Below are 14,885 nucleotides of genomic sequence, written 5' to 3' on the forward strand. Positions count from 1 at the left end.
GCCTGGTGACAGTGATACACGGGCTGGTGACTTCCCACCTTGACTTCTGTAACGCGCTCTACGTGGGGCTACCCTTGAAGACGGTCCGGATACTCCAATTGGTTCAAAATAGAGCTGCCAGGCTGCTGACGGGGACTGGGCATTATGTTCACATGACTCCAGTTCTCCGTCAGCTTCACTGGCTTCCCATTGAAGTCCGGGCCCAATTCAAGGTGTTGATGATGACCTATAAAGCCCTAAATGGCTTGGGTCCTGATTACCTGAAGGAGCGCTTACATCCATATATGCCCAGCCGCCCCTTGAGATCGGCAGGAGAGGTCCTTCTCCGGGAACCCTCCGTGAAAGAAATTAGGAGGGTAGGTACTCGGAGGAGGGCTTTCTCTGCGGTGGCGCCCAAGCTATGGAATGCGCTCCCCCGAGAGGTCCACCTGGCGCCGTCATTATTTGTTTTTCGGCGCCAGGCGAAGACTTTTTTATTTAAACGTCATTTTAATTGTTAATATTATTTGCTTATTTTATCTGGCCAGGGCGACTTATTTTATATTGTTAATTTGTTGTTTGTATCATATTTTAATTTTTATGTTGTGAGCCGCCCCGAGGCTTCGGCGAATGGGGCGGCATAGAAATGTTTTAATAAATAAATAAATAAATGTTCAAAGTCAACTAAAATTAACAGTACAACTGATGAATTCGCCTGAATTAGTCCCACTGAATTCAGTGGAATTTAGACTTGAGTAAACACTCTGGAACATACTGTATTTCGTAATAGCAAACAATAAAGGACTGGGATGTACATAAACTCTTTAGATGCAGAATTTCTCATCATGGGTCCAGAAGTATGAATTAATCATTCACTAGATTTCCACAAAGGTTGGATCAAAATTAAAACTTAAATGCACAAGAAGGGAACTTCCTAGCTCGTTTTTCCCACAACAGTTTCTCTAGTCTCCTAAAAGTGCTACCCAGAATGCCAGGAGACCCCACCAAGCGGGGTGACTTGTGGTGGGGAGAGAAAGGGGGCATCTTCCAAAATTAGGCAGAGGGTACTTCCGTAAGGGACTGCAGGTGGCGCAGTGGTTTAAACCGCTGTGCTGCTGGGCTGGTTGATCGAAAGGTGGCAGGTTCGAATCTGCACAACGGAGTGAGTTCCCATTGCTCCATCCCAGCTCCTGCCAACCTTGCAGTTTGAAAGCATGCAAATGCAAGTAGATGAAAAGGTACCACTTCGGTGGGCAGGTAACAGTGTTCCGTGCACTTCGGTGCTTAGTCATGCCGGCCACATGACCACGGAGACTGTCTGTGGACAAACGCTGGCTCCCTCAGCTAGGAAACGGAAATGAGCACTGCCCCCTAGAGTCAGGCCTGACTGGACTTAATGTCAAGGGGAAACCTTTACCTTTACCTTACTTCCATAAGCACATCCTGACTTTCACTGAAGGCAGAGCCTGGCTCTAACCCTATAAATCCATTTTATCTGAGCTACATTTGTCAACAAGTTATGATTTCTAATAAACTAAAACAAAATATGCTGTGCTAAAAATTATTATTTTTATTATTATTATTAAAACATTTCTATGCCGCCCCTTGCCGAAGCCTCGGGGCGGCTTACAACACAATAAAATACATTGAAATACAATAGAACATAATAAATTACCATTAAATACAAAAATACAAAAATACATTGAGTTACAAACATAATAATATAAAATTAAAATTATCAGTATAAAATAAGTAAATAAATAATGTAGGAGGAGAAAAGAGAAGGAAGAAGTAGTTGCCCTGGCCAGATCATATGTTTTAACAATTAAAATGATGTTTAAATAAAAAGGTCTTTACCTGGCACCGAAAAACCAGTAACGACGGTGCCAGGCGGACCTCTTTGGGGAGTGAATTCCATAGGTTGGGCGCCACCGCAGAGAAAGCCCTCCTCCGAGTACTTACTCTCCTAATTTCTTTCATGGAGGGTTCCCGGAGAAGGGACTCTCCCGCAGATCTCAAAGGGCGGTCGGGCATATACGGACGTAAGCGCTCGTTCAGGTAGCTGGGACCCAAGCCGTTTAGGGCTTTATAGGTCATAATCAACACCTTGAATTGGGCCCGGGCTTCAATGGGCAGCCAGTGAAGCTGACGGAGGACTGGAGTCATGTGAGCATAACGCCCTGTCCCCGTCAGCAACCTGGCAGCTCTATTTTGCACCCATTGAAGTGTTCGGACTGTCTTCAGGGGAAGCCCCACGCAAAGCACGTTACAGAAGTCTAGGCGGGAAGTCACCAGCGCGTGTGTCACCGTCGCCAGGCAGTCGAACTGCAGGTAGGGGCGCAGCTGATTAATCAGCCGAAGCTGAAGGAAGGCGCTCCTCGCCACCGCTGTCACCTGAGCTTCCAAAGAAAGCACCGGGTCGAGGAGTACTCCTAAGCTGCGGACCTTATCCCTAAGAGGGAGTGTTGCACCATTCAGGACCAGGTCAAATCCACCCTCTCCGAAGCCCGATCCGCCAACCAACAGGACCTCCGTCTTGTCTGGATTGAGTTTCAGTTTATTGGCCCTCATCCATTCCATTACCTCAGCCAAGCACCGGTTCAGCACAGCCACTGCCTCACCTGGATTAGTGGAAAACGAGAGGTAGAGCTGGGTATCATCAGCGTACTGATGATTCCGCAGCCCACACCTCCTGATGACCTCTCCCAGAGGTTTCATATAGATATTAAATAGCAGAGGGGATAGAATGGAGCCCTGTGGTACTCCATGGCATAGCTGCCATGACGCAGAGACATGGTCCCCCAGCACTACCTTCTGGAATCGACCGTTGAGATAGGAGCGGAACCATTGCAAAGCAGTGCCTCCAACCCCCAATCCCGCTAGCCTATCCAGAAGGATACCATGGTCGATGGTATCGAAAGCCGCCGAGAGGTCCAGAAGAACCAACAGGGATGCACTCCCCCTGTCCTTCTCCCTGCACAGGTCATCGTACAGGGCGACCAAGGCAGATTCAGTACTGTACCCGGGTCTGAAGCTGGACTGAAAAGGATCCAGATAATCAGTTTCATCCAAGAGTGCTTGGAGTTGTCCCGCCACCACTCGCTCCAACACCTTGCCCAGAAACGGGATGTTGGCCACAGGTCTATAGTTAGTGGCCATCTCTGGATCCAGTGACGCTTTCTTCAGGACCGGTCGTATTACCGCCTCCTTTAAAGGGGCAGGCACTCGACCCTCCCTCAGAGAAGCGTTAACCACTTCCAAGATCCAGGTCTCAATCCCGTGCTTGGAGTTATTTATTAACCAAGACGGGCAAGGATCCAATAGGCAAGTGGTGGGACGTACTTGTCCAAGAACCTTGTCCACATCATTGGGCCGCAATAATTGAAATTCCTCCAACAATTTTGGACCAGACGGTAGCATTGGCGTCTCCCCAGAGACCTCTGATTCATTAGTGGAGTCCAGCTCGTGACGAATCTGAGCGATTTTCTCCCTGAAATGCCTGGCAAAGTCGTCACAGCGGGCCTTTGAGGGTGGCATCAGATCTTCCTTAGGACCTGGGCGAACCAGGCCTTGTACCACTCGAAAAAGCTCCGCCGGACGGCATTGTGAGGAGGCAATGGAAGCGGAAAAAAACTTCTTTTTCGCCACCTTCACCGCCACAGCATAGGCCCGATAGTGGGCTCTCAAGTGTGTTCGGTCAGATTCATCCCGTGATTTCCTCCACCTACGTTCTAGCCGTCTCCCAACCTGCTTCATCGCCCGCAATTCAAGTGTATACCAAGGGGAAGAGCGGACTCTGCCCGGTGGGAGAGGACACTTGGGAGCGATCGTGTCCACAGCCCTGGTCATCTCTCCGTTCCACAGTTCGACCAGAGCCTCGACAGGAGCACCAGTCTTGTCAGCCGGAAACTCCCCCAGGGCCTTCAGGAATCCATCCGGATCCATCCGGCTCCGGGGGCGGGCTCATACAATCGGGTCCGCACTCTTATAGAGGGAGAGGCCGCTCTCGAGCACAAACCTCACCAGGAGGTGATCTGACCATGACAGGGGAGTCAAACATAAGTTCCTCACCCTCAGGTCATCCTCTTCCTGCCCTGTCGAGAAAACCAGGTCCAGAGTGTGTCCACGTTCATGGGTCGGGCCGATGACGTGTTGAGACAGGCCCATGGCCGTCATAGAGGCCATGAAGTCCTGAGCCGCCCCGGTCAGTCCAGACTCGGCATGGAGATTGAAGTCCCCCAGGACCAACATCCTGGGGGTCCTCAACACCAGGTCCGAGACGGTCTCTGTCAGCTCAGATAGGGAGACTGCTGGGCAGAAGGGTGCACGGTACACCAATAGAATCCCCAATCTGTCTCGTTCGCCCAACACCAAGTAGAGGCACTCCAGCCCTGGTCTCGAAGGGACCGGAAGACCCGAGATGGAGGCTCGGTAAACCAACGCGACTCCCCCTCCCCTCCCCTCCCTTCTGGGCGTGAACAGTGTTGAACCAGATACCCGGGCAGGCACAACTGGGAGAGGGCAACATCCCCTCCCTCTCCCGCCCAGGTCTCCGTTATGCAAGCCAGGTCGGCCCCCTCATCTACAATCAAGTCATGGATGAGGGAAGATTTATTATTGACCGACCTGGCATTGAGCAGCAGCACCGTTAGGCCGGAGGGGTGGTTGACAAGGCTACCTGGCGCCCTCTGGCTGGCGGCAGAACCAAAAGGAGGGATAGGTGTCAGCCAATGCGTTAATTCAAGCACTTAATTTTATTAAGGATGTCTCTAATCCTACATTTGCAAGATAAATGAACCACAGGGAATTAGTACTTCATCAGACTCTGTGGGATGATATCCTTTCTCTAGTGCAGGCAGGGAAGTAAATGGATCCCCGAATGTTTTGGACTTCAGTTGGCTCATGTGAATAAGAGCATTTGGCAACCACTGCTTACAAGTGCCTCAACATCTGTCCACAGAAGTGGTTGCAAGTTCCAACAGCCCTGTCCTCTATTCCAAACATCTCCTGCCTTGAGTGCGGAATCACAGCACAGCACATCCGCCTGGGAGCTCGATGTATCCCTGCAGGAGTCACTGTTCATTAGTACCTAACGCCCTTCCGAGCAGCCTGCAGCAGTGTGCGCACAAGGCTACTTCCTCCTGTCTTACAGAGGATACTTAAGCGAGCCAGGACACATTTCCGGGCACGCATAAGCAGAAAACGAGTTCCACAACTCCTACCTGCTGGCCGGGGCGTGCTGGGCCAGCACGTTTTCTGCCTCGCCCTGCACAGGACGGCGCCCCTAACGAAAGCGCTACTGAGCGGGCTCTTCGTAATCTAACAGGGAATTGCTCCCACGCGAGTCAAGAACAGCAAGGAGAGACCAAGTTCCCCGACGGACGGACCACCCCGCCCACCCCACGGCGCCCGGCGAAGCGAGGGGGCGTTCCAAGATGCGGCCTGCTGGGCAGAGGCAAGCGGCTGGGCCGGCGCAGGGTTCCAGAGGGGACGCGAGCCCCTGCACCTTACCTGCCCGTCTGCCTGGAGCCCGGGGGCGAAACCTTGCGGGTCACGGCAGCCACCGCCGTCTCCTACGAGACGCGAGAGCCAAAGCGGCGGCGGCGCGCGCTGCCCAGCATCTTCCATACGTCACGCGATTGGCCGGCCCCTTCGGCGGTCTCAGCCAATAGGCGCGGGAGAGGGGGCAGGTGGGAAGCGCGAGGTGGACGAACCCGGAAGAAGAAGCCGCAGCAGCTGCTTAGGCGGCCGCCGGAAGTGGAGCGTTGTGTCGTGTTTTGGGTCGGCGGCGTCACAATCTGCTGACCTTACGGCGCCACGAAGGCTCCGTGATGGTGTGCGAGAAGTGTGAGTTGCCGAGGGAGCGGGGCTAGTGCGTGCTTGCTGGGGGTGTTTTAAAAAGCCGTGACTGCAATAGGCCTAGTGAGACCCCAGGGTGGTGGTTTGCCCTCGGGCAGGCACTTGTATGTATGTCTGTATGTTGTTTCCTGGCTACCCAGTAGCTGAATATCTATACGAATTAAACACAGTCCTCTCACGGCTCCCTAAGTCCATAGCAGAGCTTCGTTTCTGTTTCCTTGTTTGCGTCATTGCTGTTAGCCTCTTGGGAGGGGGGTGTCTCCACTCACCGCCTCCATAGGAGGTTATTTGTTGGGTCCCTGAATGAGTTAATGCATAGGCTTCCTGGATGAGTGACTCATGTAGAAGAAACACAGGAGGAAGGATTCTTTTTTGGGGAGTGAGGTGAACCACCAGTCTAGATTCAGTAAACGCATATCTTTTGTCTTAGGAGATCAGGAATGCTGCCTTGGAATGCTTTCAGCTCAGAGCAGGAGGTTTGCCAGCCTGATAAGAGTGTCATAGGGAAGGTAGCATTGATACCTAGAGGAAACAGCTTGGAGGGGATACTAATAATGGGGACTGTTTGCTGTCCTCATAATCAAAAGCAGCACTCTTTGATTGCCATGGGTGGTGTACAAAGTGGGAGAGGGAGATTGCCCCTCATGTCCCACTTGCACTGTGCTTCTCATAGGCTTCTTGTAGAGAACAGAATACTGGCCTAGATAGGTCTTTGGTCTAATCCAACAGGGCTTTGTGTTCAGTGGAAATGGCTGCAGTAGATAAGCAAGATGTACTGTGTTCAGTGGTACCTATTCCTAGATTCAGTGGGACTTTCCTTCCTTCCTTTACCTGTAGAATTAGAGTCTATGCATTGTCAGTGGAAGTCTTCATTTCATATGGCGTCATATGACTGTTCAGCATGTTATGTCTGTAAAGACTGAATGGCTTATCACAGACTTTATTTTGCATTTCTACATTTTTGCATAGGTGAGAGAAAACTTGGTACTGTAATTACTCCTGATACATGGAAAGATGGTGCAAGAAACACTACAGGTACGTCTCAAATATATCGATTTATCAGAACAGTCTAATTTTTGAAAATGTCTAATATATATTTAAATTTTATGTTTACCATTGAAAATGGAAATAGTACATAAAGTTTGCAGCTCTTTCCTTCAAGCTGTGTATTCTTTATTATAATCATCTCAATAGTCATGTGCTTATATGTGGTTAGTTAACTTGTGGTATGTCTCTGCTCAGAAAGGGAGCAGCATTTTGTTATGAAGATAGAATCATCTCATACAGAATTTTCTCCTTCTGATGTTTAGTACTGAACACTAGACAATTGATCAATAGACTTGGCAAGATATAGATGGTGTCCAGATTGGTACCTTTATACCTGCTTGCTCACCACTGACACATATGTAGATTAGTCTTCCTTGAGAGATACATGCTGAGGAATTTTGCTGAAAAGAATCTTTAGCTTTAATTTATAATATTTTCCATGTAATTATTCTAAACAATTCTTTTTGTCTATAGAAAGTGGTGGAAGAAAACTAAATGAAAATAAGGCATTGACATCAAAGAAGGCAAGGTAATTGAAGTCTTATTATATGAAGTAAGACATTTCAAATTCTGAGGGGGAAATAGCTAATTGGTCAACTCCTTTCCTTACATTCTTTTGAATTTCCCTTCTCCTATATTTGTTTCTTTTGTTTCACCGCACAAGTACCTTCTTGTCCTTTATTTTCACTTTCCACCCACCGCCCACACACACTGTTGTTTAGTCCAAAGCTGTCCTCCTGCTTCCTTCCCACTTTTCCACTGATGCTCATTGCAATGATGATGCTTATCCTGTACCCTTATAGTTATATCCTCCTTTGCTGCATTTCTTTTCACATGCCCTGCTGGATTCCTCCTGTGTGCCCCTCTGCTCTTTTCACCTTACCTGTGGCTACCACGATGGCCACTGCCACCTCTTTGAGCTGAGAAAGAGGAACACTGAAGCTGTGTGGCTATAACACCTGACAAAGTAGAGAAGAACTGGGGACTGTGGGGGCCAAATAGTAATGATGTTGTGAGGCAGAGCAGGAGGGAGTGTCACTGCATCCTTTTCACAACCATTTGTGAAGTTTTTCATTTTGATCTCATAGTCCTCCCAGCAGAAGTGAAATGGAGCATTAACAGTCAGTTTTTATACCTTTGTTCAAAGCATTTTACGGTATCTGCCATGCACAAATCCTCTGGGATGGTTTATCTTTTTCTATAAGAGATGTGGGAGGAAACTTTGGAAAACATGCTGAATGCATACTTGTTTGGAAGATGTTGATGCACATACTAATGTACCTTTGTAAATCACTGGTGTACATTTGTGAATGATTGCATCTGGTACTGGGAAGTGTCTTTTTAGAGCTTTATTCTGGCCTGCCTGCTTTCCCCTGCCCCTTGTGTTCTGCACCTATATAAAAGTAAACAGGAATACGTTATGTAAACAGATAACTCAGTTACTTTTGCCTTCCCAGGTTTGATCCTTATGGCAAAAATAAATTTGCAGTATGCCGGATCTGTAAAAGTTCAGTTCATCAGCCAGGCTCTCACTATTGCCAAGGTTGTGCATACAAAAAAGGTGAGACATTTGCCACAAAAGTTTCTTTATTGACTTATCCTTGTTTACTGCTAAGAATGATCCTAGACGTTGTCTGAGGAGCTTGAGGATAATTTGGATTCCCTGTTCCAAGGTCGGAAACAGACCCCCAACCCTAGAGCTGGGAATTGAAGCTCAGGCACTTCTCCTGGCAGCAAGCGCAGAAAGAACTGTGCCAGCTGCTCTCTGAGAACAGGAATGTATCAGCAGTATGCTGACGACACTCAGCTTCACCTCTCGTTTACATCAGATCCGGGTGAGGCAATCTCTGTGCTGGCCCATTGTCAGAGTTCAGTAATGGACTGAATGAGGGCCAGTAAACTGAAACCCAATCCAGGCAAGATGAAAGTGCTACTGGTTAATGATCTGTCTGAAGGATTAGATGGCCGTTGTTCTGTCTTGGATGGGGTTGCACTTCTCCTAAAGGGTAGGGTCTGCAATTTGGGAGTGCTTCTGCACCTAAAACTCACACTGGAGTCTCAGATGGACTCAGTGGCCCAGGAATGCCTTCTTCCAGCTGCAGTGAATACAACTATGGTCTTATCTGAACAGACAGGCTGACCACAGTTACTCATACACTGGTAATATCCCAGCTAGATTACTATAATGCACTCTATGTAGGGCTGCCTTTGAAAGTGATCCTGAAAATTCAACTGGTCCAAAATAGGGCTGCGGGTTTGGGGTTAGGTGTCAGTTTGTGTGCCTACATAACACCTATTCTGTATAAATTACATTGGTTGCCAGTTGAAACCTGGGACCAATGTAAAGTGTTTATTTTAACATACAAAGCCCTAAATGGCTTGGGACCTGGTTACTTGAAGGACCGCCTTTCCCAATATACTCCACTGAGATCTGGGAATGAGGCCACCCTCTGAGACTGTCAAGGGCTCGGCACCCAGAGGAAGGCTCCAGAGGTTGATTGTAGTATCTGGGTAGACTGGAGTTGGGAGAAGCACTCCAACAGATGTTGCTTTCTGCAGCCATGTAGGGCTTTATAGGTTAAGACCAGTGGTCTAGTGAAAATGCAGAGCGGGGAGACAACTAAAGATGGCCTTGCCCACTTCTCCTGTTCTGCATTGGATGCGTCTCTGAGTTCAGGAGCTTACATTTATCTCCTTAGAACTGCACATTTAAAGTGTTTAATACAGCAAAGAGCAAGATTATATACATGCAACTAAGTGGACAAGAAAGTTTCACCTTCCTTGTTCTTTTTGTTAATAGGCATCTGCGCAATGTGTGGGAAGAAAGTCTTGGATACAAAAAACTACAAGCAAACGTCTGTTTAATGATATACCTCAATATTTTGAAGGACCAGCTTAAGCTTAAACATTTATTGAACATTATCAACGTTGGAATTATTATAAAAGATTAAAGACCCTTTCAGAATTTGCATGGACATGTGCTTTTAAATCTACCTAAACAGTCTGACTCATGCTTTGTGAATTTACACTAAGTGTATTCTGATGCGTCTGGGGAATTTGATATGGACATGAGTGATCTGCACTTAATGGTATCAGTAGGAAAAATGTTTAACAAGTGTCTAGCTTAATTAGATGCATAATTTTAGTAGCACATTCATGTTACTATTTTCAAATTTGGATGCTGGGAAAAGATTAAAAGGCAGCCAATATATTTCAGCTTTATTTCATCTTGCAGCTATTCTGTGATATCAGGAATTAGAGGTTGCATTGTGAGTTGCTGAATCCACTAGAAGAGCTGCTGATGAAATAAAACTGACATTCATTTATTATGCTAGTTTACATCTGGATATATAATACCAGTTATATAAGTTGTGCCCCACCAAGCCAATCTGAACTTACTAGGAGCTCAGTAAGTTTCCTATTTTTATTACCTGCCTGCAGAAACAAAAGATGGTTGAACATCTGGCTTGATGGGTCACACATTCCAAGTACCTGTTGTGTAATTAATGTGCCAGCACTTAACCCTGACAGCAGTAATACTTTTAATCTGGTTTTGTTGGGCAGGAACTTAACCTTGAACTAATCGATTTAGCAAAGGATAAGTCTTTACTTTCACTTTAAAGTGCTGAGGCATTACTTGTATATAAAGACAAAACTATGTAAAACATTTCCAGTGTGTTGTAGTAAAACAAAGAGTGGCAGCCCATGTAATTCTGAGTTTGTAGTGTGCATTTTCTTATATGCTGTTCTTGCTTTCTAATGTTTATAAGAAGCTAATTTTGACCCTTTTGCCGCTTCAAAGCTGCTCCTCCTTCCTTCAGGCTGGCAACCTGGCGAAGCAGCAATATTAGTAACTATCGCCCTTCCTTAGAGAGTGTTGCACATATGCGCACACACATAAAATCCATGTGCTCCAAGTATGATCTGAAGGCACATGACGCATCCACCATGTTGAAGCTAAGCCTGTCTGGAGCTGGCCTGAACTTGGAAGGGAGACCACCTGCAGACCACGTGTAGCCACCTTGAGTTCCATTATGGGAGAAAGGTGGGAAATAAATGTGTACTTGTGAGGAAGAGGCAAATGTGAGTATGATTTGTTCTTAATATTTGTATTCAAATAAAGAAAGCATTCTTGCCTTTTCTACTTTCGAAGAATCTAATTGTTCAGATTTGGGATGTACGGAAAAAGCAGTCATCAGGTTCATCTCTTGGTCCTACTGATCTGGGTTTTTATACACTACGTAGACTTGAGTTTGCCATTTTTGGAGGCCTAGGAGTCTTCCCTCCCCACCTTTTTTTTCACCCTTTTAAAGGCATATAGAGTTTTTTTCTCTTATGCCTTGGAGGAATGCTTAGTTCTGCTCTATAACCTACAGTTCTGAACTGCATTTGCATTTTATTTATTTATTTATTTATTTATTTATTTATTTATTTATTTATTTATTTATTTAAACAACTTACATGCCGTCCCATTGCATGAGCCTCGGGGCAGCTTACAATCATTAAAATCCCATATAAAATACAAAAAAAATCAAATAAATAAAATACAAAAAATAAAATAGTGGATCCAGCCTGGTCAATTTAAACGAACAAATAAACCATTAACAATTAAAATAGCATTTAAATAAAAAGGTCTTGGCCTGGTGCCGAAAAACAAAGAACGGTGCCAGGCGGACCTCTTTGGGGAGCGCATTCCATAGGTTGGGCGCCACCGCAGGGAAAGCCCTCATCCGAGTACTCACCCTCCAAATATCCTTCATGGAGGGTTCTTGGAGAAGGGTCTCTGTCACCAGTCTCGGGGTGGGAGGGCATATATGGACGCAGGCGTTCCTTTAGGTAACCAGGGTCTAAGCCGTTCAGGGCTTTGTAGGTGATAACCAGCACCCTGAATTGGGCCAGGACTTCAATGGAAAGCCAGTGGAGCTGATGGAGGACTGGGGTTATATGAGAACAATGCCCAGTCCCCGTCAGCAGCCTGGCAGCTCTATTTTGCACCAACTGAAGTATCTGGACCGTCTTCAAGGGCAGCCCCACGTAGAGCACGTTACAAAAGTCTAATCCGGAAGTGACCAATGCATGTGTCACTGTTGCCAGACGGTTGTTCTCCAGGTAGGGACGCAGCTGATGGATCAGCCAAAGCTGAAGGAAAGCGCTCCTCGCCACCGCTGTCACTTGAGCTTCCGATAGCTCTGGGTTGAGGAGCACTCCCAAGCTGCGGACCCTGTCCTTAAGAGGGAGTGCAACCCCTTTCAGGACAGATCAAAGTCCCCCATCCCAAAGCCCGATCCACCTACCAACAGGACCTCTGTCTTATCTGGATTAAGTCTCAGTTTATTGGCCCTCATCCAGCTCATTACCTCGGCCAGGCACCGGTTCAGTACAGCCACTGCCTCACCTGGATTGGTAGAGGACGAGAGGTAGAGCTGGGTATCATCAGCGTACTGATGATTCCGCAGCCCACACCTCCTAATGACCTCTCCCAGCAGTTTCATGTAGATGTTGAACAGCAAAGGGGCCAAAATGGACCCCTGCGGTACTCCATGGCATAGCTGCCATGGTGCAGAGCCATAGTCCCCCAGCACCACCTTCTGGAATCAGCCATTGAAATAGGAGCAGAACCACTGCAAGGCAGTGTCCCCAGCTCCTAATCCCACTAGCCTATCCAGAAGGATACCATGGTCGATGGTATCAAAAGCCGCTGAGAGGTCCAGGAGAACCAACAGGGACGCACTCCCCCTCTCTCTCCCTGCACAGGTCATCATACAGGGCGACCAAGGAAGATTCAGTACCATACCCGGGTCTGAAGTCGGACTGAAATGGGTCCAGATAATCAGTTTTCTCCAAGAGTGCTTAGAGTTGTCCCGCCACCACCCGCTCTAACACCTTGCCCAGAAACGGGATGTTGGCCACCAGTCTATAATTGTGGCCACCTCTGGATCCAGGGATACCTTCTTTAGGACAGGCCAGACTACCACCTCCTTTAAAGGGGCAGGTACCTGGCCATCCCTCAGAGAGGCGTTGATAACCTCCAGGATCCAGGTCCCTATCCCGTCCTTGGCTGTCTTGAGTAGCCAAGATGGGCAAGGGTCAAATAAGCAGGTGGTGGAATGTACTTGTCCAAGCACCTTTTCCACATCAACAGGCCGCAATAACTGAAATTCATCCATCAATTGTGCACCAGATGGCAACATTGGCTCCTCCCCTGAAGGCTCTGAGTCACTAGTGGAGTCCAGCTCGTGATGAATCTGAGCGATTTTCTCCCTAAAATGCTTGGCAAAGTTGTCACAGCGGGTCATCGAGGGTGGTACCAGGTCTTTCTTAGGGCCTGGGTGAACCAGCCCTTGTACCACCCAAAAAAGCTCTGCCGGATGGCATTGTGAGGAGGCAATGGACACGGAGAAAAATTTCTTTTTTGCCGCCCTCACTGCCACAGCATAGGCCCGATAGTGGGCTCTTAAGTGTGTTTGGTCAGATTCATCCCGTGATTTCCTCCACCTAAGCTCTAGCCGTCTCCCAACCTGCTTCATCACCCATAATTCAGGTGTATACCAAGGGGATGAACGGGCTCTGCCCGATGGGAGAGGACGCTTAGGAGCAGTTGTGTCAATAGCCCTGGTCATTTCCCCATTCCACAGTTCGACCAGAGCTTCAACAGGAGTGCCAGCCTTGTCAACTGGAAATTCCCCCAGAGCTTCCAGGAATCCATCAGGATCCGTACCCTTACAGGGGGAAAGACAGCTCTCGAGCTCAAACCTCACGAGGAAGTGGTCTGACCATGACAGGGGAGTCAGACCTAAATTCCTCACCCTCAGATCACCCTCTTCCTGCCCTGTTGAGAAAACGATTTTGTTTTTAAATCCTGATAATACTGTGTTGGGTTGTCCTTTGCTTTCAGAGGTTTTATTCCCAGGCAGGGATTCCAGTGCCAGCTCCAGGTTTTGGAAAGCCCTAGAGGTCCCTCGCTCAGGGGGTCAGCAGCTGCCCTTGCTCCTCCTCTGCTGTCTTCTCGCTGCTGCTGCTGCTGGCTTCATAGGCCCGAAGCCCAGCAGCAAGTTCCAGTGGGTCCTCAACACCTCTGCTGCTGCTTCTCAATGCCATCGTTGTCTGGGCCAGAGTGAGAAGTGGGGAAACAAGCAGGTGGGGGGGGGGCGGCAAGGAGGAGCAACTCCCAGGGGCTCTTGTTGGTGACCCCTCCTGAGCTGCAGGTGGGCCCTTGGCAGGCGTCCAACCAGGCCAGGCCTAACCTTGATGCCGGCCTTGCACTACATTGAACGGTGCACTGCACTGGCAGTCACAGTTACAGGCAATTGTGTATATAAGTGGGGAAATCTGTGTAAACAACTTGTCCTACAGCAGGCATCTGCTGGTGTTGGTCGTGGCTTGGGTGTTCAAGGATAGGCTGGTCATGCACATGGTAGGCATGTCATAAGCAGAGCCAGCTGGAGCTGGGGGTCAGACTTCTGACTCGCTCTGATTCTCTCGTTTTTGGGCCACTGCTCCCATTTTGTGGCCACACTTCCACTACCTACTGGAAAGGCATGAAAGTCTTTGCATGACTCAACTGTTCTGTGCTGTTGATAGTCTTCAAGTCATCTGCCCTTCAAAGAATTGAGTGTTTCTTTACACAACAGAAGCTTCTGTGGGTGAATTCACCAAATGAATAGCAACCAAAATATTAAGGCTGCTTCCACCTAGGCCAGGGGTCAGCAACCCGAGGCTCCGGAGCCGCCCGTAGCTCTTGAACCCCTCTGCTGAGGCTCCATCACTCGGCGGCACGGCACAGCTGCTGATCTGCTGGAAGCTCCACTCAGGTAGCTAATTAAGTAAATCATTACATTCCTCTGCTAAACAAGCTTCCTGCAGGCTCTCGTGTTACACTAAACTCTGCTGAAAAGATTCTCTTTGTCCCAATGTAATCTTCATCTGCATGTTAAAAGCTGCGCTTGGGGCCTGTCACAATTCACAGCACTTGACTGTTTATCTGCTAATCAGTCACTGAA

General features: G+C 48.0%; 2 protein-coding genes across 2 annotated transcripts in view; one reads left to right on the top strand and one right to left on the bottom strand.

Moving 5' to 3' along the window:
* PIGF (phosphatidylinositol glycan anchor biosynthesis class F) overlaps nt 1–5,613 on the bottom strand; it is a 36,928-nt gene extending 31,315 nt beyond the window's left edge. Inside the window, exon 1 of the mRNA XM_044428553.1 lies at nt 5,491–5,613. The gene's annotated coding sequence lies outside the window, so the exon portion shown is untranslated. The remainder of the gene's footprint in view (nt 1–5,490) is intronic.
* Nucleotides 5,614–5,685: 72 nt separating this feature from the next.
* CRIPT (CXXC repeat containing interactor of PDZ3 domain) lies at nt 5,686–11,034 on the top strand. Its single transcript, XM_044429529.1, has 5 exons — nt 5,686–5,826; nt 6,808–6,873; nt 7,360–7,414; nt 8,343–8,446; nt 9,686–11,034. The coding sequence occupies exons 1-5, from the start codon at nt 5,811–5,813 to the stop codon at nt 9,748–9,750; spliced, it is 306 nt and encodes a 101-aa protein (XP_044285464.1). The 5' UTR covers nt 5,686–5,810; the 3' UTR covers nt 9,751–11,034.
* Nucleotides 11,035–14,885: the final 3,851 nt, after the last annotated feature.

Source organism: Varanus komodoensis, unplaced genomic scaffold (assembly GCF_004798865.1).
Source record: "Varanus komodoensis strain SLA01 unplaced genomic scaffold, ASM479886v1 scaffold2, whole genome shotgun sequence".
NCBI lineage: Eukaryota > Metazoa > Chordata > Lepidosauria > Squamata > Varanidae > Varanus > Varanus komodoensis.